The sequence below is a fragment of the Pelodiscus sinensis genome, chromosome 20, assembly GCF_049634645.1.
Source record: "Pelodiscus sinensis isolate JC-2024 chromosome 20, ASM4963464v1, whole genome shotgun sequence".
NCBI lineage: Eukaryota > Metazoa > Chordata > Testudines > Trionychidae > Pelodiscus > Pelodiscus sinensis.
The window spans coordinates 10,460,027-10,485,593 of NC_134730.1; the positions used below are offsets into that span (position 1 = coordinate 10,460,027).

General features: G+C 44.3%; 1 protein-coding gene and 1 long non-coding RNA gene across 5 annotated transcripts in view; one reads left to right on the top strand and one right to left on the bottom strand.

The window, feature by feature from the left end:
- Positions 1-25,264, top strand: part of PRPSAP1 (phosphoribosyl pyrophosphate synthetase associated protein 1) — a 62,462-nt gene extending 37,198 nt beyond the window's left edge. For all 4 annotated transcript variants that reach the window (XM_025178146.2, XM_006136477.3, XM_006136475.4 and 1 more), the window contains exons 8-11: positions 5,957-6,102; positions 19,321-19,391; positions 20,119-20,265; positions 21,478-25,264. In XM_025178146.2, coding sequence (XP_025033931.1) covers positions 5,957-6,102; positions 19,321-19,391; positions 20,119-20,265; positions 21,478-21,636 — 523 coding nt within the window. In that variant the 3' untranslated portion in view covers positions 21,637-25,264. The remainder of the gene's footprint in view (positions 1-5,956; positions 6,103-19,320; positions 19,392-20,118; positions 20,266-21,477) is intronic.
- On the bottom strand, positions 42-16,071 carry LOC142819096 (uncharacterized). Its single transcript, XR_012896805.1, has 3 exons — positions 15,925-16,071; positions 4,238-4,370; positions 42-312 (listed from the first exon to the last, which is right to left on the bottom strand). It is a non-coding gene; the product is annotated as an uncharacterized LOC142819096 (long non-coding RNA).
- Positions 25,265-25,567: the final 303 nt, after the last annotated feature.

Here is a 25,567-nt window from a genome sequence, read left to right on the forward strand (position 1 = left end):
TAGTCACACCTGTTGCCTCTATTCAGTGCTAATATGGAGAGTATTATTAGGAAAACTGGATCTAGCCCATGACCCCACACCATTGTACAGTGATGGCTGCAGTAAGGGTCTGTTATACTTCAAGTGATGTCCCCATGGCTTTGGGTGCTGGTGTGTCCTCATGCCAGTGACGGGAGATTTGTGTAGCAGTGCGCCATGGCGCCTCCTTGTGCCATTTGTATTCTTTAGGCACATGTGTGGCACAGCTCCCTCAGTTCCTTCTCTACCATCCTCAGCAGCATATGGAGCTCCACTGACTCGCCCTTGCTTCACCTTTAAAAAAAAAAAGGCAATAAAATTTGTTAATTCTCAGTTTTCTCCTTAATTCTAAGATTCGATTCCTACCCTAGCCACCGCCCCCCATTTTTCCTTTTAAAAAACAAACAAACAGTTCTTTGTTGTTCATTACCCCATTTGTCCCCATGCCTGGCTCTCCAGGCTTCAGACATTGTGATTCTTGATGGGAGGCTATGCCAGCCTTAGACGGTCATGCCTCTTGCATAAAGTGTCTCAGGAGGGCCCACTTGATGCAAAAGTGCACACACTGCTCCAGTCTTACAGCCAGAGCTCAACACAGCCGCGCCAATAGGCTGAAGATATACCAATACAAAAAATCGATTCAGCCACAGTGTAATGACTTGCCCCCCAGAGGCAAGGAACCGGTTAAATCAAGAGGTATGGACGAGGGTCGGAGGCAAAAACCCCGGTTTGACCGGTGAACTCACTACCTCCAGGACCAAGCTCAGCTGGTGTGAGCATAGGAGATAAGCCTGGCACCTCTGGTACAGCACCGCCTAAACATTCGATGACGCAGAAGAAAGCTCATTCAGAGCCCAGACAGAAAACATCGGCACCAGCCACACTGGCTGAATCCATGGTGCCGGCCGAAATACCACATATCCGTGCTGAAAATGACACAGGAGATGGCACCACATGTGGCACCTAAGAAACCCCACACCGCCCTGCCTCCTCTGAAGGTACCATCTCCTACGCCATCAGCGGCATCAACCACAATCTGCTTTGGCACCGCTGCTTGACTATTCACAGAACCATACATCACCTTTAGCCCGTGCTTCATCAGTACCACCATCTCTGTCATCATTGGTGTGGTCTGCTCATTCACCCAGGTCACTATCTCCATCTATTTCGCCAAGTGAGGCTGGCAGCGGTTCTCATAGCTGCTTTTCTTCTCAGCATTCCAGCCCTACTCAGCGATACCCTCCTTGGGAATCCTGCTCCTCCAGACCATTGCACCCACTTTAACGATCTCCCTGGTATGCACACCATTGGCCTTAACTACCACCTCCTTATCCCAACCAGTGGCATCCCTGGGATACCTAGTCTCGCAATAGCCATCATACTGCTCCTTCCACACCATCCAAGAGACCACCACTATCCTCTCAGCCTGGACCCAGAGACACGGCACCGAACTCCCCAGAACGTTTACAATCAGAGGTGGAGGACTCACTCTCAGAAGGGGAAGACAGATCCCCACTATTCAACTCCTCATCATCACTTGATGAGGCCATCATCCCCACTACCATCGGATGATTCTAAACAATTCCAGGAACTTTTCAAGAGAGTGGCTCTAGCACAGGAATGTGACCTGGAAAAGGTACAAGTAAAACAGTACAGACTTTTGTATACACTGCAACCTCCATCTTCAGGGATCGTGCTTCCAATGGCTGAGGCCATTATGGACCCTGCCGATAATATCTGGCGGACCCTACCATCAATTACACCCATCAACAAGAGGGCTGACCATAAATAGTTAATCACACCTAATGGCATGGACTTTTTTTTTTTTCCACATCCACCACCTAACTCCCTGGTGGTTGACTCAGCCAGACATAAAGCCAAACATGAGATCTACTCCCCAAGACAAAGAGCTAAGAAGCTTGATATCATGGGCAGAAAGGTATACTCATCAGCAGCCCTACTATTAAGGGCAGCTAACTATACTGCCATGCTCGCCAATTATGATTATATGAACTACTCCAAACTACAAGAGCTCCTCCAGTTCCTGTCGGAGCACAAAAAGCCAACATTCCTGACTATTTTGCAGGAGGGGCACACTATCTCACGCACCACGTTACAATCCTCTATAGATATGGCCAGCATCGCAGCACGCACCACTGCAACTGTCATCATCATTCATGGAGCTTAATGGCGCCAGGCATCTGGTATACCTAGAGAGCTACAGCACAAAGTAGAAGATCTCCCATTTGATAAAACTGACCTTTTCGCCACAAACGGATGAGGTCTTACACTCTCTGAAGGGCTCCTGAACAACACTGAGAACTCTTTGGCACGTACACACCACCTAATAAGAGGTTCAGATACAACACCTATCCAAGACCTAGAGAGCAGTACAGACAGCAGCCTCAGTAAGATTTTAGACAAAAACGCAGACCTCAGTGCCAACAACAACTCACAATGTCCCAACCTTCATCATCTAAGCAGCAAGTTTGAAGGTTTGATCTGGAGTCACAGACACACCCCTGCTATGACCACATCACCAGCTGGACAACTTCAGTTCAGTCACTGCCTACGGCACTTTTTACACCAATGGGCACAAATAACATCAGACAGATGGGTACTAGAGCTCATGAATGTGAACTACTCTATCACCTTCATTGCTGTTCCCTCTCCCCAACCCTCCTCCCCGTCCCTCTTCAGGGACCCCTCTCGTGACATCCTCCTCCAACAGGAGGTTCAACACTTTCTGCATATAGGAGAGTTATAGCCACTGACAACAGCCTTTCAAGGTAGGGGATTCTATTCAACATACTTTCTAGTGGAAAAGAAAACAGGCGGGTGGAGATGCATTTTAGATCTAAGGAGGCTCAGTGAGTATGTAATATACAGAAGATTCATAAAGGTGACGTTAGCAACAATTATTTCAGCATTAGATCATGGAGATTGGCTCTCAGCTCTCAATCTTCAGGACACATACTTCCACATAACAATACATTCTGCTCCCTGACACTTCCTACGCTTTACTGTGGGACACTGCCAATATTGTGTTCTTCCATTTGGCCTTTTGGCAACCCCTAGAGTTTTCTCTAAGACTCTGGCCACTGTTGCTGCACACCTACGCCAGCAGGAAGTGATTACTATCAGCCTCCTAATTTATGTGGAAGCTTCCACATAAATTACCAGAAATCTACACTCCAACCCACTCAAACTCTGGAGTTCATAGGAGCACACATAGATACCATCTTAGTCAGGGCAACGCTGCCCAAACACAGATTTGAGGCCCTCCAGAACCTCATAATTGCGGCGCACACAACCCCAACTACAACAGTGCGCAAATGCCTCAAAATCTTGGGTCACATGGCTGCAACCACTTATATGGTGTGGTTGGCCAGACAACACATGAGGTGTCTCCAAGCTTGGCTACCTACAACTGTACATCCCTTCCAAGGACCCCGCCCCTCTCCAAAACTGTCACTATTCCACCACGCGTTCTCAACTCTCTGGATTGGTGGATGGACCCGACCAACATACTGCAGGGGTGTATCTTTTCAACAACCAACCACCATTGTTACTATCACCACAGATAGGGGGCCCATCCTTGAGTCCTCACACTGTATAAGGCAAGTGGTTGTTCACCGAACAAACATTCCACATCAACTTCCTAGAACTCAGAGCAATCCATTATGCCTGCTGTCACTTCCTACAGTACATAGCTCACAAAACAATCAATGTCATGACAGACAGTACCACCTGCATGTATTATATCAACCAGTAGGGTGGGGCCCGATCTATTTCCCTATGCATAGAAGAACCGAAACTATGGAACTGGTGCATTACCCACCACATCACCCCCATAGCTACCTACGTCCTGGCGGTATTCAACATGACGGCAGATGCACCCTCAGCTGCATCTTCCCTGATCATCACAAATGGGAAATAGATTCTCGAGCCCTCAAGGAAGTATTCCTCAAATGGAGTCAGCCGGACATAGACTTAATTCACAACCAGAGCCAACTAAAAATGCCATCTATTCTGCTCCAGAGCAGTTCTGGGAAAGGGATCTCTAGGCAACGCTTTCTCCCTGAAATGGGACGCAACCCTCTTATATGCATTCCCACTGATCCCCTTAATACACAGAATCATCACGAAAATCAGACAAGAACACGCTTGTGTAGTCTTGGTTGCACCAGCATAGTCAAGGCAAACTTGGTTCCCTTACCTGCACAGATCCTCACGTCTTTCCCCCACAACACAAGCTTGTCATTCACATCACATCAGGATTTTCCATCCCAATCCAGACAAACTGCACTTGCAGGCGTGGCTCCTTCTTGGCTCCAAAATGCTGAAAATACCTGCTCCAGAAAGAGTAAAACAGATTCTAATTAATAGTAGAAGAGAATCCATGAGGAAAACTTACATTTACAAGTGGATGAGGTTCTCTGAGTGGATCAAACAGAACCATCCCATGCCACCCAACACGATACCTATCCCCATCATATTAGACTACCTACTGGATCTAAAATAAATGGGCTTCTCTTTCAACACTATTAAAGTTCACGCAGCAGCAATAGCAGCCTTCCATAGAACCAATGATGGGACTTCATTCTTTTCACACCCACTTGCTAAACGCTTCCTTACAGGTCTCCAAAATACTTTCCCAACTGTATGGTCTCCAGTCATCTGGCACCTGAACCACATCCTTAAAAGCCTAACTAAACCACCCTTTGAACCTCTAGCAACTTGTTCGTGGCTACCCCTTTCCATGAAAGTAGCCTTTCAGATAGCCATCACTTCCAGCAGGAGAGTCGAAGAGCTAGCAACACTAATGGCAGAACCGCTATACACGGTACAGGCAGTCCCTGGGTTACGTACAAGATAGGGACTGTAGGTTTGTTCTTAAGTTGAATCTGTATGTAAGTCGGAACTGGCGTCCAGATTCAGCCGCTGCTGAAACTGACCAGCGGCTGACTACAGGAAGCCTGAGGCAGAGTTGCTCTGCCCCGGGCTTCCTGGAATCAGCCTCTGATCAGTTTCAACAGGCTGAATCTGGACGCCAGTTCCGACTTACATACAGATTCAACTTAAGAACCCCAGGCGACACCCAAGTCAGCTGCTGCTGAAACTGGTCAGCGGCTGATTCCAGGAAGCCTGGGGCAGAGCAACTCTGCCTCGGGCTTCCTGTAGTCAGCGCTGGTCAGTTTCAGCAGCGGCTGACTTGAGGATGCCTGGGCAGAGCTGCTGGGTTGCTCCAGTAGCACCGCTCCTCGGCGCTACTGGACCAATCCACCAGCACCCCAGCTGCTTTGCCCCAGGCGTCCTGATTCAGCCGCTGCTGAAACTGACCAGCAGCGGCTGAATCAGGACGCCTGGGGCAGAGCAGCTGGGGTGCTGCCGGGTTGGTCCAGTAGCGCCCAGAGCGGCGCTGCGGGACCAACTGGCAGCGCCCCAGCTGCTCTACCACAGGCGTCCGGAGAAAAGCCTGGACTGCTTGGGGGGGGGGGGGGCGTACTAGCTGCCCCCCCTCCCCCAGCACACCAGGGAGACGCTGGCGGGGGACCGAGATGCACCGCAGTCCCGCCGCCCGGGTCCTCCGTGGCTTTGCTCCGCATCTCCCTGGTTTTTGAACACAAAAAACCTACTGGTAATGGAATGGAGGGGCTAGAGAAGAGGGGAGGTACTGGGTGCTGGGATATTGGAAGACTGTGTGTTTAAAAGGAGTTATTTCCTAGCACCAGTCTACACAATTGGAAGGAGCTTGTTGGGAAGTTTAGTGGCACAGTGGCAGGGTCCTAAATTCCCTTCTTCATTGTAGGCAAGGATTAAACGTGATTAAAAAGTATATCAAGCTAGAGGGCCTTTCCAGTGCTGTTCTCATGCGTTCTCTCCGCCTCCCCCCCCCCCCCCCCCCCCCCCCCAACCTGCTCTGGTTTTCATGCAGAGCCCAGTCTTATGCTGAGAGACTGCGTCTGGGACTAGCGGTGATCCACGGAGAGGCTCAGTGTACGGAGCAGGACATGGATGACGGCCGCCACTCTCCCCCAACTGTCAAAAATACCACCGTGCACTCTGGCCTGGAACTGCCCTGTAAGTTTAGCACTCTGTTACCATTTAACTTTTGGGGGAGGTATGGTGATGGTACTCGCTGTCTTCTTTGTTGTAATGATGGAACTTCTTCTCATGTGGGCAAAGTTGAGGTTGGATCTGAAGACCTTTTCTGTGCTAAGGTCTTTCTCAAATCTCTCACTATTACGCTAGCCTCAGTGCAGCTTCAGCTGGTGTTAGTGCTTGGAGAACATGACAGTTGTCAATGCAGACACATCATTTATGCATCACCGAATGGCACGATATTCATTTTAATATAATAAACATGCCTTCTAACTATCTTACTGAACTCCGAAAGGGAAATTTGCAAAGGAATAGCCATTAGCAGAGAGACTGTTGGGTGGACAGTCCTTTTCTTCTTTTCGTGATGTAGTCTTTTTTGCTGCCATCCTCTGAATGTGAAGGTAATACCCTAAAACCCTCTAATGTTCCCTCTAATTGTTTCCATCCATGTACGGAATACGTTCTTATGTGTACATCACAAGTAGGAAAAAAACCCTAGTTGTGGGCACTCCGCTAATCAGCAGGGCAGCATTTGAATCTCCCCTGAATGGCTGCACAAGTGCACAGCTTGCAGAGAACACTGCCTTAAACTACAGCAGACTTTGGAATAGTGCTTGTCCATACTGGGAACAAAATTGTGCTAGTTAGTCTCATTTAGATATTGTTTCTGGAAGCATTGTAATGCAACTTGTTTGGTCAGCCATCCAAGGGAAGTAGTGGGGGCAAAAGACCTATCTGGCTTCAAGATTAAGCTAGATGGGTTTATGAAGGGGATGGTTTGATGAGATAACATGATCTTGGTAACTAATTGACCTTTCATTATCAGTGGTAAATAGGCCAAATGGAGGGATGATAGGAGTTACTATAGAGAACTTTCTGGGTGTCTGGCTGTTGAGTCTTGCCCACATACTCAGGGTTCAGCTGATTGCCATATTTGGTGTCAGGAAGGAATTTTCCTCCAGGGTAGATTGGCAGAGGCCTTGAAGGTTTTTCACCTTCCTCTGTAGCATGGGGTACAGATCACAGCTGAAGAATTCTTTGCATCTTGGGGTCTTCAAAGTATTTGAAGGCTTCAATATCTGAGATATAGGTGAGAGGATTATTCCAGGAGTGGGTGGGTGAGATTCTGTGGCCTGCACTGTGCAGGGGGTCAGACTAGATGATCATAATGGTCCCTTCTGACCTTAAAGTCTGGGTCAGTGTGAATAAGGTCTTTATAAGAACTCCTGCTACTGAGAATGCTACCTTGAATGCTCTCACTAGTCTCACTCTTGCTTTAGTTTGCAGCACAGTTTTATAATATTGCTTATAGGTCCAAAAACCTTAAAAAACTGTTGTAAGTAAGGATGTTAAATATAGGTTAATTGAATAGTCGAGTAACCTCATGAATTTTTATTGGTTATTTGACTATTCTATAGTCCTTGGGGGTGGAGCTGGCAGCCAGTGTGCTCTGGTCTCTCACCCGAGAAGACCCCTGCTACTCTGCACTGCTGCCACTGTTTAAAAACTAGCTCCCCTTGTGGACTGGCTGCCTGTTGCCCTGTGCTGCTGCCTCTGATAAAGAGGCAGCGGCATGAGGTGGCAGCAGTCCCTGTTTAGGGGGTGGTCTGAGCTCCTGGACCCGGCGTGACCTGGAACTGAGCTGGGCTGCCCAGCCGCCCGGTTTCTAATATGCTTAAAATGCGGAGCCACAACGGAGGTAGGTCCCAGACCCATCACAAATCAGGACTAAGCTGGGCTGCTGGTCAGCCTGCTAAAAAAATTTTGTGTGTGCGCGCGCGCGAGAGCGAGCGCGCAAAGGAGGAACATGGAATGTTGCTTTCTGCTGCTGAGGTACCTGTCCATCAAGCTGGTGGTTCCAAATCACTGGGCTGTGGACCGTGGCCGGGCTGCAGCGGTTGCTGATGCTCAAGCCGGCTGTTCATGGCCACTCAGCGCCAGCAGCCATGGTGGCTGAGGCACGACAGGAGGAGGAGGAGCAAGAGGTGCCTTCCTCCCTCCTCTGCTCTCGGGGAGCGAGGGGGCACGAAGGAGGAGGGAGCCATGTATGCCTCGAACGGTTGCTCTCCCTTCCTGTGTGGCTGTTTTTGCCGGCAGTGGCAGTAGGGTTGCAGCAGCAGCAGGAGGAGGCACTTCCCTCCCTCCTCTGTAATGGCAGCCAGACGGGGCTCCATGCTCTGCCTATGTGGCCATTTTTGCCAGCAGCAGCGCTGGGGTGGCAGCAGGAGGAAACAGAGGAGAAGGCGCCTTCCTCCCTCCTCCCCCTCAGTAATGGTGGCCCAGCCAGGGCTTCACACTCCCTCCCCTCGCACCCTCCATGGGTAAAGATGTGCTTGGGGAGAAAGCGGGTGCGTTGCCAACAGCTGCTCACCTTTTCCACGCATCAGTAACAGCCACGTTCTTAGGGGGACAGCCTCATTCTGGGGAGTGTGGGAGTGGGGAAGCAAAGGGATGTTGGGTAAGGGCATGGTGGGATCACAGGACAAGAGGGTGTTAGCATGGGCTGTAGGGATCAGAGGTTAAAGGGTCAAAGGGTCTGGGGTGTAAGGGTAGGGGTCAAAAGGTGTTAGGCACTGGGGAGCAAGGGGCTGGGCTGGGGCTAGGTGGTCAGATAACATTAAATGTATATATTCATTTGCATAATATGCAAATATGCAAATAAGATTTTTACTGGTCCACCAAAGGTTTGTGAATGGGTTTGTTGGTCCCTGACATAAAAAAGGTTCGGAACCAAAAATCGATCAGATGAGCTTGGTGATATCTGTCTTTGAAGAGGTATGGATGATCTGGTGCTTTCAGAATAACGAATGAACGAGCACATGAATGTGTGTTCCTCTCTTGTAGAATAGTGGTAGAAATGTAGACGTGTTAGTCTTGAGAACAACTTATACCTCCAGATCAGCGGCACAGCCATGGATACACGCATGGCCCCACAGTATGCTAATATCGTTATGGCTGACCTAGAACAACGTTTCCTCAACTCCCGTCCCCTTTTACCTCTTCTCTACTTACGCTACATCGATGACATCTTTATGATCTGGACGCATGGCCAAGAAACACTGGAGACATTCCACAGAGATTTCAACAACCTACACCCCACCATTAACCTCAGCCTGGACCATTCCACACGAGAGATCCATTTCCTGGACACCACAGTACAAATCAACAATGGAAAATTAGACACCACCCCCTACAGAAAACCCACTGACTCATACGGTTACCTACATGCTTTCAGCTCCCATCCAGAACACACCATACGATCCATCATCTATAGCCAAGCCCTTCGATACAACCGCATCTGCTCTAATCCCACAGACAGAGACCAGAAACTTCAGGATCTCTACCGAGCATTTATAAACCTCAACTACCCACCCGGAGAAATAAAAAAGCAAATTGAAAGAGCCAAACGAATACCTAGAAACCATCTACTACAAGACAGACCCAAGAAAACCAACAATAGAACACCACTTGTCATCACCTACAGCTCCCAACTTAAACCTGTCCAACACATTATCAATAGATTACAGCCTATACTGGAACAGGACACTAAACTCCAAGAAGCTCTGGAAGACAGACCCATAGTCTCCTATAGACAGCCACCTAACCTCAAGATGATTCTTACCAACAACCACAGGACATACCACACTAATACCAACCCTGGTACTTTCCCTTGCAACAAACCCCGCTGCCAGCTTTGTCCACATATTCACTCTGCTGACACCATTATTGGGCCTAACCAAGTGAGTTATAAGATCAAGAATACATATTCCTGCGCCTCCAGAAATATAATCTATGCTATCATGTGCCGAAAGTGTCCGTCTGCTATGTACATTGGACAAACGTCTCAGACACTTCGCCAAAGAATCAATGCCCACAAAACAGACATTAGACAGGATCACAAAGAAAAAACAGTTGCTTGTCATTTCAACCAGAAAGGACACTATCTGAATGACCTGCTAACCTGCATCCTACTTCAGAAGACATTCAAATCTGCACTTGAAAGGGAATCCTCTGAACTGACATTCATGCTAAAATTCGACACTCTCCGCATGGGACTTAACAAAGACCCCAGCTATCTTACCCATTACAAAGATAGCTTCCCCCATTATCACCTCTAATTCTATTAACTCACAGACATCTCCCCTTCCCCACCTCTAATATCATTAACTCACTGGCATTCACCTCCTTCCCCCCCCCCCCCCACATCCCCCTTCTGTTCTGTAATGTGATTTGTCCTTTTCATGTGTGTTCATTTTTTTAAATTGTATCCTTTGGTATATATGGTTGTGACTATTTTCTTCCATTATTTGATCTGAGGAAGTGGGTCTGGCCCACGAAAGCTCATCATCTAATAAACCATCTTGTTAGTCTTTAAAGTGCTACATAGACCTGTATTTTGTTCCTCTCTTGTCCTTGATGTAATGTTTAGAGATCAGTGTTCTTCATGCATTAGCTAGTTGTTATGCTGAGACAGGGTGGGTACAAAGGAAATTATCACAAGTGTTAGTATAACAAGTGCACACTTAAAAGACACTGGGTTGACAAACTGAATTGAGCAGGTGTCTCTTCTTGGCTTCTGACAGCAAATATTAATCTCTGATTTTTATCCTCATTTTTGGGTGAAGTGTAGGGTATGGGTAGAGTTTTGTTTAGCGTAACTAGAGCATGTAGATTTTACATCAAGGCTTATGGTGATGGCAGATTTTCAAGTACTTTAAAATCCTGAAAAAAAATCTTTATCAGATAATACATCTTCAAATACATTAGGGGTGGTTGTAAATAGGATTGTGAGTCAGTAGTCCATCATGCCCACTGAAGGTAGGACAGGAAGTAATAGGTGTAATCTGCAGCAAGAAAGATTTAGGTTAGATATTAAGAAAAAAATTCCAACTCTAAGGGTGGTTAAGCTCTGGAATAGGTTTCTAAAGGAGATTGTGGAATCCCCCTACTTGGAGGTTTTTAGGATCAGGTTGGACAAACACCTGTCAGGAATGGCCTAAGTTTACTTAGTCTTAATTCAATGAAAGGCACAGGACTTGAGGACCTTCCCAGGTCCCTTTCAGAATCTGCATTGGGGATTTTATTATAATGGATTTAAGGTAGATCAGATTTCGGTTTAAATTGTTTGAATGCTCCTTAATGATAGCCTGCAAATAGATTTGTCCAATTGAGTGCAGTTACAGTTTTAGGGAAGAAATCTTTGTCCTCTGTTATCCAGACATGAGTTCAGGTAGTGTGTCTCACCTTCCTCTTTATTTATCCTTTGAGAAATCTGATGCCTGACTGACTACCTTGATTGCTTCTGTGCATGAAACACAAATGTAAAACAATCAAATTACGCTGCTCTGAAGTTGACTAAAAGGGAGGAAATAGGATGGAGTTCTGGGTAGGGATGTTAAATGGTGTTTAATCAGCTAATTGACTATTCGATGGAAGCTCTTGAAATCGTGGTGAAATTCTTCCAGAGCCTCCCTCCCATGGATCCAGATGCCCAAAGCAGGACCATCCCCAGCTAGGTCTTTGTCAAGCTGGGACTTAAAACCTTCCACAGATGGAGATTCCACCACCTCCCTATGTAACCCATTCCAGTGCTCCACCGCCCTCCTAGTGAAATAGTTTTTCTTAATATCCAACTTAGATCTTCCCCACTGCAACATGAGACCATTGCTCCTCATTCTGTCATTTGTCACTACTGAGAACAGCCTCTCTCCATCCTCTTTGGAACCTCCCTTCAGGTAGTTGAAGGCTGCTATCAAATCCCCCCTCACTCTTCTCTTCTGTAGACTAAATAAGCCCAAATCCCTCAGCTTCTCCTTGTAAATCATATGCTCCAGCCCTCTAATCATGTTTGTTGCCCTCCACTGGACTTTCTCCAATGTGTCCACATCCTTTCTGTAATGAGAGGCCCAGAATTGGATGCAATATTCCAGATGTGGCCTCACCAGTGCCAAATAAAGGAGAATAATCATTTCCCTGGATCTGTTGGCAGTGCTCCTCCTAATACACTCTAATATTCTGTTAGCCTTCTTGGCTACAAGGGCACATTGTTGATTCATATCCAGCTTCTTATCCACTGTAATCCCCAGATCTTTCTGCTGAACTGCTGCTTACTCAGTCAGTCCCCAGCCTGTAGCAGTGCTTGGGATTCTTGCAAGTGCAATAGTCTGCACTTGATCTTGTTGAACCTCATCAGATTTATTTTGGCCTAAATCCTCCAATTTGTCTGGGTCACTCTGGACCCTATCCCGACCCTCCAACATATCTACCTCTCCCCCTAGCTTAGTGTCCTCTGCGAACTTGCTGAGTGTTCAATACATCCCCTCATCCAGGTCATTTAATAAAGATGTTGCACAAAACCATCCCTAGAACTGACACTTGGGGTACTCTGCTTGATACCAACTGCCAATCAGAAATCGAGACCTTAGGGTCTCAATCACGCTGGGTTCTTTCTTCATCTTGCACCAGTAACAAATATAACTGGAAGTGGGCATTTCCTGCTAGTTTTGATGAGACAGAATAGAATCTAACTAGCTCTTCCGTAGAGTTATAAAACACAGCATTAGCTACTAGTTTAGAACTTGGGCTCCTTTGAACAAAAAGGGGTAGAAAAGTCCACAATTGACAATGGGGAGGAGCAAAGTCTCCAGAATTACATCCCTGTTTTGTAGAAACCGTTCTGGATATGTTAGGCACTAGAAAGTTGGGGTATTCCTGGGAAGGAGCCACTCACCTAGATATATGCTTCTTTCTGTAGAGCAATGGTCTCCAACCTTTTTACGCCCAAGATCACTTTTTAAATGACAGAACAAGCCAAGATCTACTGCCCCATCCTTCCCCCAAGACCCCACCCCTTCCTTAAAGCCCCGCCCTGCCCTCTCTATTTTCCTCTTCTCCATCACTTGCTATCCCCAACCCTTATACTGCTGCTTGCTGCTTTTTTTTTTTTCTTTTCTCAATTCTTCTGTAGGAAGAGGTTTTTCCCAACATTTGGCCTGTCTAGATTGGACCAAATATCAGAAAAAACCCTTCTTTTGGAAGCCTTCTTATTCCTCATGGAAAGAGGAATACAGGGGTTACCGAAAGAGCATGTTTGCGCTTCCACTAAAAAAAGCAGAACAAACACATCCCTGGGTGCAGAAGAGTTTTTCTGGGATATCTCTAGAATCCTGAAAAACTCCTGCAGTCTAGCTGTACCCTCGCTGGGTTGAGACAGGATGTGTAGGCTCTGGGGTGGGAATGAGGGATCTGGGTGTGGGAAGGGGCGAGAGGTGCAAGCTCGGGGAGGAAATCTGGATGCAGGAAGAGGTGGCGAAGGGGACACTGGCTCGGGGAGGGGGCTCCAGGCCGGCCAGTGTTGGGGTCAGATGGAAGGTTGTGGGTACTAAGCAAGCCACAGGCTTGTGGATGTGAGGGTGCAGGAATTTGGGTTGGGGTATGCGAGGGGCTCAGGGCAAGGGATTCCAGGGTTTGATGGGCTCAGATCTAGAGTCTGTGGGGAAAGAGGGTGCAGGAGTGTTATGATGCTGTGGCCAGATGAGGGCTTGGCCCCAATTGAGGATTTGTTTGCCAGGCTTCATTTTTAAATAAAATACTATGTCAAACACAAAAAGTTTCTACACTGTCTTTATTTATGAGAAGGGCGAGGAACCTGTTTGAATCAGGGGTCACTGACCCACAGAAAAGTCAGTTGGGACCACACAAGTGAGATGCAAAAAATAACTCCTCCAAAAACCCCCCAAGCCTCACTAATGTGGCCCCAACTCTGCTGGTGGGAGCAGGGGACATGGTGTTGGGGAAGGGTGCTAGTGGATGCTGGGGTAGGGGACAGAGTGCCAGTGGGGGCAGGGTTCTGCGGCAGGGGACAGAGTGTGCCATTGGGGACAGGGTTCTGGGGCTGGGGGCAGGAGAGAGAGGACAGGGTGCCAGGAGGGCAGGGTGCCAGTGGGGACAGAGTCCCCTGCACCCGCTTCCTCCCAGGACTCTCCTGCCCCGCAGAAGAGGGAAGCCCTGTCGCATGCCTCCTGCAGGGTGGACGCACGCCTCCCATGGAGCAGGGAAGCCCGTGCACGCACGCACCCCCTCTGGGGCCACCATCCCCCCTTCCGCGGAGGAAGGAAGCCCCGTCGCACGCCTCCTCTGGGTCTCCCGTGGAGCAGGGAAGCCCCTGCGCATGCCCCCTTCGGGGCTGACTCCCCTCCCACGAAGAAGGGAAGTCCTGGAGTGCACCTCTGGGGACTCCCCCAGTAAGCTTCCAGCACGCCACAGACCTGGGGCAAGGAAGCAGCCAGCGCATTTCCGGAACACTGGAAGTGACGCGCAGCTCAGGACTTCCATCCACCCAACAGGAAGCCGCCACTACCTCCATTGTCGCTGGAGGTAGGTAGTGGGGCTTCCTGGAGGTGGGGGGAAATGAGGGGGCCCAGAACGCCTCACAATCAACTTGTCGAGGCCTCGCAATCAACAGGTTGGTGACCATGGCTTTAGAGCATGGACGTCTGTGCAGAACTGGCAATTTTGTGAGTTACTGTGCTAGTTGATCAGCCAGATGTGTATCTGTGTCCAAGGCAATGTCTACAACTGTGTAATGCCCATCTCAGGTCAACATTGATGCACTAGTTGTGCGCTAAAAATAGCAATGTGGTGACTAAGGCTCAGACTAGCCACCCCGGAACAGCCCTGTCTGAGATCCTAGATAAGTAGTCAGGAACTATGTTCCCTGTAAACTGAGTGCTTGGACAGCTGTCCAGGAGAGATTTAGGTGCCTCCCAGCTGATTAGCAAAGTGTCCACAACTGGCAGCATGTGTTTCTGTTGGTGGTGCAGATCAACAAATGCCTCAGTGCCCATAACAAAATGTATTTTGCACATGGATGGGAAAAAGTAGAGGAAATATTGGTCAGGATCTAGATCAAGTTGCTACCCGTGCCTCTCATTGCTGTTTTTAGTGTGTGAACTTGAACAGAGCTTAGCCTGTGAATGTCTGCCCAAACTGGGAGTTACACCTCTCAGCTGTAGTGTAGATATGACCTAAGTGGGTGTAGGAACCAGAGACCTAGATGGAGACAGATGGACTTCTGCAAAAATAGACTATAGTTCATGCAGTTATGGGTGGGCCAGCTGGCTTTAGCCACATTCAACTCTTGCCTCAAACACAAGTCCCTATGGGATTATATCCTTTAATTCATAGGCCCCACTACTGAAATATGGGCTCATGTTTTACCCTCCTGTCAGAGAGCATCACAGGCCCCACTGTATGATTCAGCAACACATGGGAAAAGGTATATATTATAAAAATGATATAGTCAGTCTCTTTTGACTGTACTACTTAAACTGCTCTGCTAAAAAGGATCATCTCATTCCAAATATCAGAAATCTTTGAGTCTGTAATAAGGGCATTCCCCTAAGACTGTTCTGTTTTATATTTGTAGCTGTTTATAGAGTCTTTCTGTTCAAGCATTTATCCCTCTATGATGTGCTTTAACAATGCACGTACATTTGCATTTGCTGACTCTCCCTTTTGAAAATGTATCGTATTAAATCATTCAGATAACCTTTGGGTTGCTACCAGATGTACATCTGCAATATACCACTCAAATCCATAATCAAACAGACTATCATAAGTAAAAAAAAGTTATTGAACATGTGGGGTTTTTTCCTCTTCTGTATTTGGAAGGGGGCATAGAAAAGCTCTCTGTACTTACCTAGCTATATCACTTTGCATAACTATTTGTTATTGGTTCTTCTGTGGTCCTGTTGTAAATGCAGCATTATTTTACTTGGTGAATGAAAGTTTAATACTCACAAATTGCGGTGAATTTTGTGTCCTCTGAACTGAAGCCACCTCAATATTCCTTAAAAAGTATTGGCCACTGAATGACAGTGGCAAGTTGGAGTACAGGTTAATGCCATTTCCTTATGCCAGTTGAACTGATTATTTTTAAATGCTTAATGAAGTTTTGTAACTGTATCCAGCGCTTAAATCAGAGGAATAAACCTTTTACACAAGTTGGTTTTTTCCATTTATCTTCTTAAACATTTTTAATGTTCATATTTATAAAAATGACTACTCTTCCATTTGGTGTATGACCTTTTAAAAAAGATACAAGAAACACTGTAAACAACTTCCTGATTTTTAGAAGCAGTTGCAGACCTTGGACCAGACTTTGATCTTGGTTATATCACTGTAAATACAATTAATTGAAGTGACTCTGGGTTTATACCAGGGTAACTCCTATCCAAGTCTGGCCTACTTTCTTAACTTTGCCTCTTTCGACAGCATCGAAACCAAGGTTTTGTACGTGGGAAGAAAATGTTCACTTACTATTTAGCACAATTTTTCAAGCCACCACCGCCCAGCAGTTCTGATTTGTAAATGTCAATATGACTGAGGTTTTTGGAGAGGGAGAAACTGACCACAATGATTTTGGCATGTATTTTACCTCACATTGGAGCAATCAAAGTTCTTTTGAGTTTTGATGTGGTTATGGGTGGATATTGGCTTGCAATTTTTTTCTTTTCTTTGCAGAGATAAATTGATCAAGAAAAAGGGAGAACAGCTCTTTAGGAATCGGGTAGGTCTACATGCTGCCTACCCTACTTAAAAAAAAAAAAAAAAAAAAGCTTAAATATAGCATTTAAATGTAGAGAAGGAAGGACACTAATTGCTGCTAATATTGGCAGCTGACTGTCAAAACTGAGCATAGTTTGGAGATAAAATTACCGGTAAGGAATATTTTATCAGTTGTATTCAAAGGTGCAAGCTCCAGATGAAGAGCCACATGTTTGCCAGTAAAATAGTGCTGAATTTCAACTATTAACCATTGTTCTGAAAGGAATTCTCCCTGCCTGTCTGCTGTAAGCAGAGCCATGTTCATCTGTGGAATGTATGTTAAGATTGGGATGAGAGCCAGATGTAATCCTTTGGGTATTTAATTACTCAGTTCTTCCTACCAAGAAGTTTTATTATCTAAACTAGATTAATAATTCATCAAAACTGAGTGGTAGGGCCTGCAGTTGAAATATTTTACCCTGGTTATCTCTTGTGAAGCTTAATCCTGATTTATTAAAAGTACCCTTCCTCCTACTCTTCCCCTCTACATGAGAATTGTTTTTCTCTTTGCACTCTCATGTGCAAGCAACTAAAGAATCCCTGCTTCAATGAGCACTTCAGTCAGGACTCAAGCTAGCTGCCTACTTGAGACTTTAAACTAAAATTCAGCACTGATTGACTTATTCTGTTCAAAACAATTCTTTGGCTTTTGTTAAATTTGGCTTAAAGGAAAACAAGATCTTTACATGCCATTCATTATAGTGTGCTGTTTTGTATGCTTCATGTAGTAGTTGTATACACTTGAACTGCGGTGCCCATAAATCACATTTATCGTACACCTAAATCTGCCTTACCTACATTCTGACAACATAGCCATCTTTGCTGAAGCTACTAGTACATGCCAAACCACAGAGTATCTTAGGTATCATTTTAAGACTATTCTCTTAGTCTGTGCGAGAGGGGTGTTTTCAGTCAGTTTAAGGTGAGATCCCCTTATCCAGTAAAGCTACAAATCATTTCCCAACTGACCCATTAGCCTAGAATCCCCCTTTTTGGGGGGCAAGGGTAATAGGATAAGGCTTTTTTTTCTGCCTTAGTAGAATGTGAGATCAGATAAGTGCATACATTTTCTAACAATATGATACAGATCTTTTTTAGGTTTCTGAAATGTCTTAACTTTTCTGAGGCATGTACTGTTGAATCATAGTTAATTGAATCACCTATTTTTACAGTGGAAGGCTATGAAAAAGTATCAATGAAGTTTTATTTTAAAATACTGTAACCCCTCAATCATTTCTAAAAGAGAAGTACATCAATGGTGTCACACATGTAGAATCCTAAATAGGGTAATATGAAAGTCTGGGCTTGCTTGGGCAGACATGCATGACTCCCTTACTACTTCATTTGAGTAACGAGATTACCCCAGATTCATTCAATTTAAAATGTATATATCAAATATATTCTCTTTGTATCATACACATGCCTCGAGACTTTTGTGTTGGGTGAATTTTATAAGTCAAAATGTTTATTGTCAGAGGGGCTTGTTAAATGTAGTTGGCTCAAGGGTGGCCAATCCTTGTTCAGGTGAGGGATTTATTAATAACTTGCCAGTGGTTTGGGGCCACACCGAGTTTGTGGAGCAGATGGCTGTCTGCCTTCTCTTTGAATCCAAAATAGACAGTACATATCAGCACATGATTCACCGTGGCATTGATACTGCTTGCCTGAAGATGGAATGTTTCCTGTTGGTGCATGTAGTTTCTGCATGCCACAGATCCATTTGAAAGTTTTGGGGAGATGGGTGGTACCTTCTTACTTAACAGATTTGATCCTTTTATATGTTATCTATAGAATTTAGCAATACATGTATTTACTGCTCTTTACTCTGTGTTATTTGTAGTGCTAAGATTGGGTGGGATATTATTTGTTCTTCTTTTGAACACTAATTACAAAATTCCAGTCATCTATGCCACTGAGGGTATTGAACATATGTGGGTCTAAGTAAGGGCCTGTTCTGATCTGCAGGACTCTTTATTAGGGATAGAGTAGGAGAAGGAGAAGATCCAGATTGAGTCCGATTCCCAGATTGTTAGCTATGGAAATAGGTTACAAAACTACCTCTTGCAAACCATGCGGTTTGATGATGATATCTTTTAAAGAAACTAAGTGTGGAAGCCCACAGCACCATTTTTAGAGTCACTTCTTGGAACAAAAGAGCTCTTTAAGATGAGAGAAGCACCAGTGTTTGAGCTACACTTTGGACTAACAACTGCATCGTAGCTGCGTTGACAAAAGGAAATTTTAAGACACTTAAGGCCTTAAAAGGAAAAACGCTAAGCATCAGTTGGCTCTGTTGAAGTCAGCGTGCATGTGCTTGATACCTCTGGAAATCAGGCTCTTACTGTCCTCTTAAGATCATCTACAGCTCCCTTTTTAAAGTGATAACTTCAATTTTAGCAATGTGGGTTTACAGGTTAGGTAATGCCTACATATCAATTGCTATAAGGGATGCACATGTATATTAAAACTGCTGCACCAAAGTTTAATTGGAAAAAAAGTCAGAGCCTGTCCTGCAGTGCAAAAGTTGGATATATGCATGCAGCAATACTGCCATGTATGGAATCTAACTGAGCTTTACTTTGTTTTCAGTGATGATGGCCAAAGAGAAGCCACCAATAACCGTAGTTGGAGATGTTGGAGGAAGAATTGCCATCATTGTGGTATGAGATTGAAAGGGCAGTGGGGTGGGATCTTTTCTCTGTCTCATCTCTTTAAATATTTATGCCTCCATGGAACTGGGGATTTTTATATTGGAATTAAAAACTGGAGATCATTATAGTGTCAAAACATGAATGCTCTAATTCCATCCTCTTGTTACCACTCTTCAGGGCAGTTAATATCCAGCATTTGGCTCAGAACATAGGGAGATGGACTCTGAAATTTTCCTTCCCAGTTATACCAGAACTCAAAAATGAATACCTCAGAATAGGAATCGCTTGTTGCAGTCTCCATTCACCTGCTTTTGAGATGGGTGGCATAGGGTTTTTGTATCATTGGGAGAATGGATAGTCTGCTTTAGATACAAGACTAAAAATCAAGACCTATCTGAGCTCAGTTTCTCTTTCTGCCACAATCTTCCTGTGACTGCTTAATGCCTCGCGTTATCTTTTTATTAAAATGGAACTCCTTCTCTACCACGTGTGGGGGGCAGAGATTTAAATAATTTTGAGATGCACTTGGATACTGGTGTGGTGAACACTATAGAAATATTCCTGTTGGTATAGTCTGCCTTGGTGTGTCAAGGATCTTCAGTAGTAGGTAGACACTGTAACTTCCTCAAATATGTATGCAGTTTGCTGCTGTAGACTGATCTCTTCAGATCTGTCACCTTCTGTCATGTGGTAACTTTCTGGTTCTGATTGTGGGGTTCGTTTGTGTTTCTCTCAGGATGATATTATTGATGATGTGGAAAGCTTTGTTGCAGCCGCAGATATCCTAAAAGAGCGTGGTGCTTACAAGATTTTTGTGATGGCGACTCATGGGCTCTTATCTGCAGATGCACCCCGTCTAATTGAAGAATCAGCAGTCGATGAGGTGTGTTTACCGCAGTTTGTATTGTGGAGATTAGAAAAGGCTGGATAGTGGCTAGATGGATTAATGCTCTAGCTTTATACCTCTAGATAGTAAGAATCCAATCAGCTGTTTGTCACAATTGTAAAATGATTTTCGTCACAGACTTACAATTTCTAGTAGGTATCACAAAACCATCACAAAATTCAGCATGCAGATAACAGTACCTATTCTGAGTGGGACAAGGTTTGGGATGATTTTTCAAAACTTCATTTGGGTTAAGTTCTGTCTGCTTGCTCTGAATAGCTTTTAGCTGAGACTAATGTTCATTTTTCCATAAGTGAAACAATTCACCAGATTTACATACACTTATGAGAGGAAAATAATTCTGGTCATTGCTAGATGACAAGAAAGACCCATGAGTGAAAATAATGGGGACATTTAAATGAAACTTTAATTTAGTTATCAGAAATGGGTTGTTATCCATTTTTTTAGAAGATAACGGAAAATCTCCTTTAGTTCAGAGGCATATGGCCTCTTAAGAGTCTGTCCTCTGTGTAGATTTCCCATCTGCATACAAATTTATTAATACCTGCCTAGATGGAGGGGCTAAAGCACAGCCTCAATTGGAAATTATGCTGTGTTACCTTAGTAAAGGAGCTGTTGGTACTAGATACTCAGGGAGAGAAATTCTGTTTAGAGGACAGTCCCTCTCTGAATTTTATGGCAGTTGTTTTAATTGCCAGTAAAATAGGTGAAGTCTGCTGTTTGGAGAAGTGTAGCAAAGTGAGCTAGAATTATGTCTGTATTCTTTGATATCTTCTAGCAAAACCACTCACATGGGCACTTCTCTATCACATCCCATGTGCATGTGTTCCTGTAATACAGCCCTTCTTTAATGTATTTTTCTCTGCTGCTCCCATCTGACCACCATGACCTTTGTGGGGCATTATTGGATCAAGCCATTAAATATTTCACACTCAGTGGTCAAGAACCTATGCTGTAATTAGATTTTCTAGTCCATATGGAGAAGCATCATGCAGAGCATCATGGATGTTGACCTCTTCAGATGATCGACCTTTGCAGACCAGCCGTTTCATACCTACCCTGAATCCTTTAACTACTCAGAGAAACATCAGATACAAACAGCTTTCAGAGTTATTCTTATGTAGCTGTTCAATCTGAATTAATGTTCAGAGGCACTTTTAATGTTCTTTCCTTACTGTCTCACTGCAGGTGGTTGTGACCAATACAGTTCCTCATGAAGTTCAGAAGCTGCAGTGCCCCAAAATAAAGACAGTGGATATCAGTTTGATCCTTTCAGAAGCCATCCGACGAATCCACAATGGGGAGTCCATGGCTTATCTCTTCCGCAACATCACCGTGGATGACTAGATGGCAATATTGCCCTTGTCGGGGTTTTCTGAAGCAAAGGGAAAGGAAATGTGCATGAAAAAACAATGCCATAAATTATAGATGTAACACAATTGTTTCTTCTGCTAGGGAGAGGATTTAGGGTGTTTAAAGGCTGAAGCCACAAGATTAAATAGCAAAAGTAAAGTTGAACAGCCCTGCTACCTGCAGCCTCTTTTGTTCACCTCTTACAGGGAGGGTTACGTTTTAGTTATGATCAGGAAATGGAGAGGCTTTGAATTAAGTAAAGGTCAAATTGCCTGAAAGCTCTTTGAAAGATAGCCACTACTCTAAAACAGAGCTGTAGTCTCATGAGCGGGCAGTCTAAGTTGTTGCTGCACATGCACTGTTGGAGAAAAGATGTTGATGCTTCTTCTAATATATGAATTGACTACAGAATACAGAAGGGAACCCTTCATTTAAGCAACCTGGTCAAGTAGGGTGCTGCCTGTAGAATTGATGTGCAGAATACTCCCGTGCCAACTTTTGTAGCCTTTTCTAATTTCATTTGTTCAGCATTGATTTATTTTTATGAAATTATTGCCTATAAGTACACTCAACAGTGGCAGCCTAGAATGACCCAATGGCAGTGAAATCCTTACATAAATTAGACATGTAGGTGGTGTTGGTAACAAGTGAAAATATATTTCTCTCACTTGCAGGAGTGGGACTGTAGTATTAGAACATGTCAACTTTATCTCTAGAGCCTTGGATTCTTGTCATAACTCAGTGGCTCATGACAATAATTTGATCCCTGCTGGAACACTTGTCTACATTGGAAAGTTAAGCACAATTTGTGGTGGTTGTTGTTGTTGTTTGATTGTTGGCTCAGAAGTTGCCTGGAATTAATATAAACTGGCACAATTGTATGGGGCAAATTTTACATGCCTGCCTCGAATATGACTGTACTTTTTGAAACTAATGTTCAAGGAACTAAAAGGTCTAGGATTTTATTTTGGATCTTTTGCCTGTGGACAGCTTCCATTCTGGCCTGTTACTGTAAATATGTTAAATACATTTACGGGGCAGCCTTGTAAAGTAAAAGAAAATGTAGATGCTGTCAACATGTTTTCTGAAACACCCATTGAACTCTTGCCTTTAGAGAGAGGGGTCTTGTTGCTTGCTTCTTTCCCTGGTTACAAAAAATCCTTGACTGTGGCAAAAAGTATCTGACCGGACAAGCAATCCTAGTGAATTTTGACGACTTTTGCTGGGCTGTAATAAGACCCAAGGGCTTATTCAAAAAACATCAGCTATTTAGGGGGACAGTTTAATATGCATACCACTAAAACCTAGAATATTTTCCACTTGGTTCTGTGATAAGTAGTTTGAGGCTATTGGTTGGAAGAAGACCATGCAGATTGATTACTTTGTCCAGCAGGGGTTAGTTTATAGTATTGTTTGCCCTTCAACTTCTACCTACATATTTCACTTCCACTCCAATGTACAAAAAATTTTAATGGTGTCAAAGAGCATATGTTTATTCTGGGAGTCCAGGAAGAGCCTTGAATGTTCAGCAAACAAAATGTCCTCAGTAGAGTGAAATGCATGTTACAGAACTACCGTAGTTTCCTATCTCATAGCTACTGAGCATGTGTTGAACTATAGATATGAGCATGTTGCCTTCTCACTGGAATCAAGCTGCTGATTTGTACCTCCAGACTGAATAGCCTTGTAAGCAATATACAGGACTGTTCTTAATTTCATGACTGTGTTCACAAAGTATTAGAAAAAGTGACAACTAATACTCCATTACTGTAACTCTGTGTATGTAGCTCATCAGGGCTGCTGACAGTTATATCTTAACATGGTACTATACTTTTAAGTATTACTGAAGGGACTGACTGAAGCATGTATGTGGGGGAAAAAAATCACACACATATATGTCCCCTTGTTCTTAATTAGTACGAGGCTGTCACGGTTCATAGTGATATCCAGTTTTACAAACATGAAAACATTCTGTCCTCATATCCCCTTTTAACTACTTTAAGGCACCTGGGTAAAATGGCCAAGATAGTTAGTCAGCTATCCTTTCACCTCAGATTAGCCTCTGTTCAGATCTTGGGCTGGGACACAAGTCAGAATGAATCTGGTTGGGCCATTGTCATAAATCATTCATACCACAAAATCCCCGACCAGTTTAGTCCAAATTGTAGCCTGTGCTCTCAAGACCCAAAATTGCAACGACAGATTGCAAATTGAGATTAAAATGCATCAGAAGAGCAATGTGGAAATTTGTATAGCTTCTGCTTGAACTACATTTGTCTTGGCATTGAGCTTTACTTAGTCTTTTTTTTTTTTTCTTTCGTGGAATCCAGCCCTTGTGGCTGCCATCATTACAATGTGTGCTGTCAATTTTTTTTTTAACATGAAGGCCTCTTCCCCCCCCACCCCCCACCCCGTTTTCTTTGCCTTTTGGAAAACTTGAATATCTTTATAGCTTTTCCAGTTATTAAAGGTGGGTCTTAAGTGGTCTTGAACAATTTAGTTTCTTATTTAGCAGGCCAAGACTTTCTGAATAGCACCACAATCTGCCTATGTCATCTTTATTTCCATCCCATTTCCTGTGTTCTCTCTGTAACTCAATCCTGACACTTAAAACCAAAACAGGGGATCTAAATTTATTGCTTTTAATTCCTGAAAATGTAACTGTTCTGTTCTGGTAAAACGGCAAATCGGCCAATTCCTTTCTCAACCACCATCTGCCTACTTTCTCGGAAATTGCCTTGGTTGAGAGTGGATGGAAAGAGAGGTTAATGATCTAAAAAGCTATACAATGGCATTACATTGAGAATTGATTTTAAAGAAGGGAAAAAAGTTCTCATTTATTTTTGTTTGCTGATAAGTCACTCGGGTTCTAATGTAAACAGTCTTCCCAAGATTCTCTAAGTATTTTACTTTCAAGAAATATATAGCAGTATGTGTAAAATTTCTGCATTTATGTTCCCTTCTTACATTTTGCCACGTTGACATGGCTTTTCACTTCAAGATGTGATGATTTCATAAAAGTCCATGTAGTAATGTGTTTAATCCCCTTTTGGAAACCATCCTCAAGTGAGGCCATAGGAAGAGTGAAGACCCATGCTCTTATTTGATGTCTCAAAAAAGGGAGAAAGCGCAATTTAAATCGCACAGTACTGGATAGAAAGCAATATAAACTGAGCTTCCATTATCTCCCAAATTCAAAACTTTCAAAATGGTCTAGGTGAACATAAATATCTGCTTTCTGCATATAACTAACATTTTTGTTACAGTTGTAGTTTGATCATCTCTGAGGAAGAAGACTTTTCACATTGAAATTGCTCTATGTGCAAGCTGCTGTAAAACTAGTTATCTCTTTGCAGTCTGCACTGAAGTGAGAAAAGGACAGAGGAGAAGATAATGAAAGCCTTGGGGCACCTCTTTCTTGCAGATATATTTTAAGTTCATTCATATTTCCTGCCCAGGGCAGAGTGAAGACAAGCTGTATAGTTGGCATATATCTGTCTGATCTAGAGTATGCTATTAGCTATTTTCTTTGGGGGGAAAAATGCCCTCTTGGCTGTGTCTGTTAGAAAGCCATAGAGAAACTCCCAGTGTTGATGCTAATAAACTCTACATTCTCAGTTGAGCTTTTCTCTGCAATTTATTGCAAAAAGTACTCCAATGGCCCAGACACAAGCCTGCTGAGTAGAGTATTAAAAAGCAGGTTTTTTTCCCTAAATGTGTAACCGCTGAAATTTCGACTGGGGATGGGAGAGGTGGCTCCACAGGAGCTGTCTTAAAAGCTGGATCCCTGAGAACACTGGCTCCTGCCTCTCCTCCTGCACTGCTGCTTCTGTATCAGAGGCAGCAGTGCAGGAGGGGAGTAGGCAGCTCCCTGGGAGCTAGTGCTCACATGCTTCCCCCCCCCCACCCTCTGCTGCCCCTGATA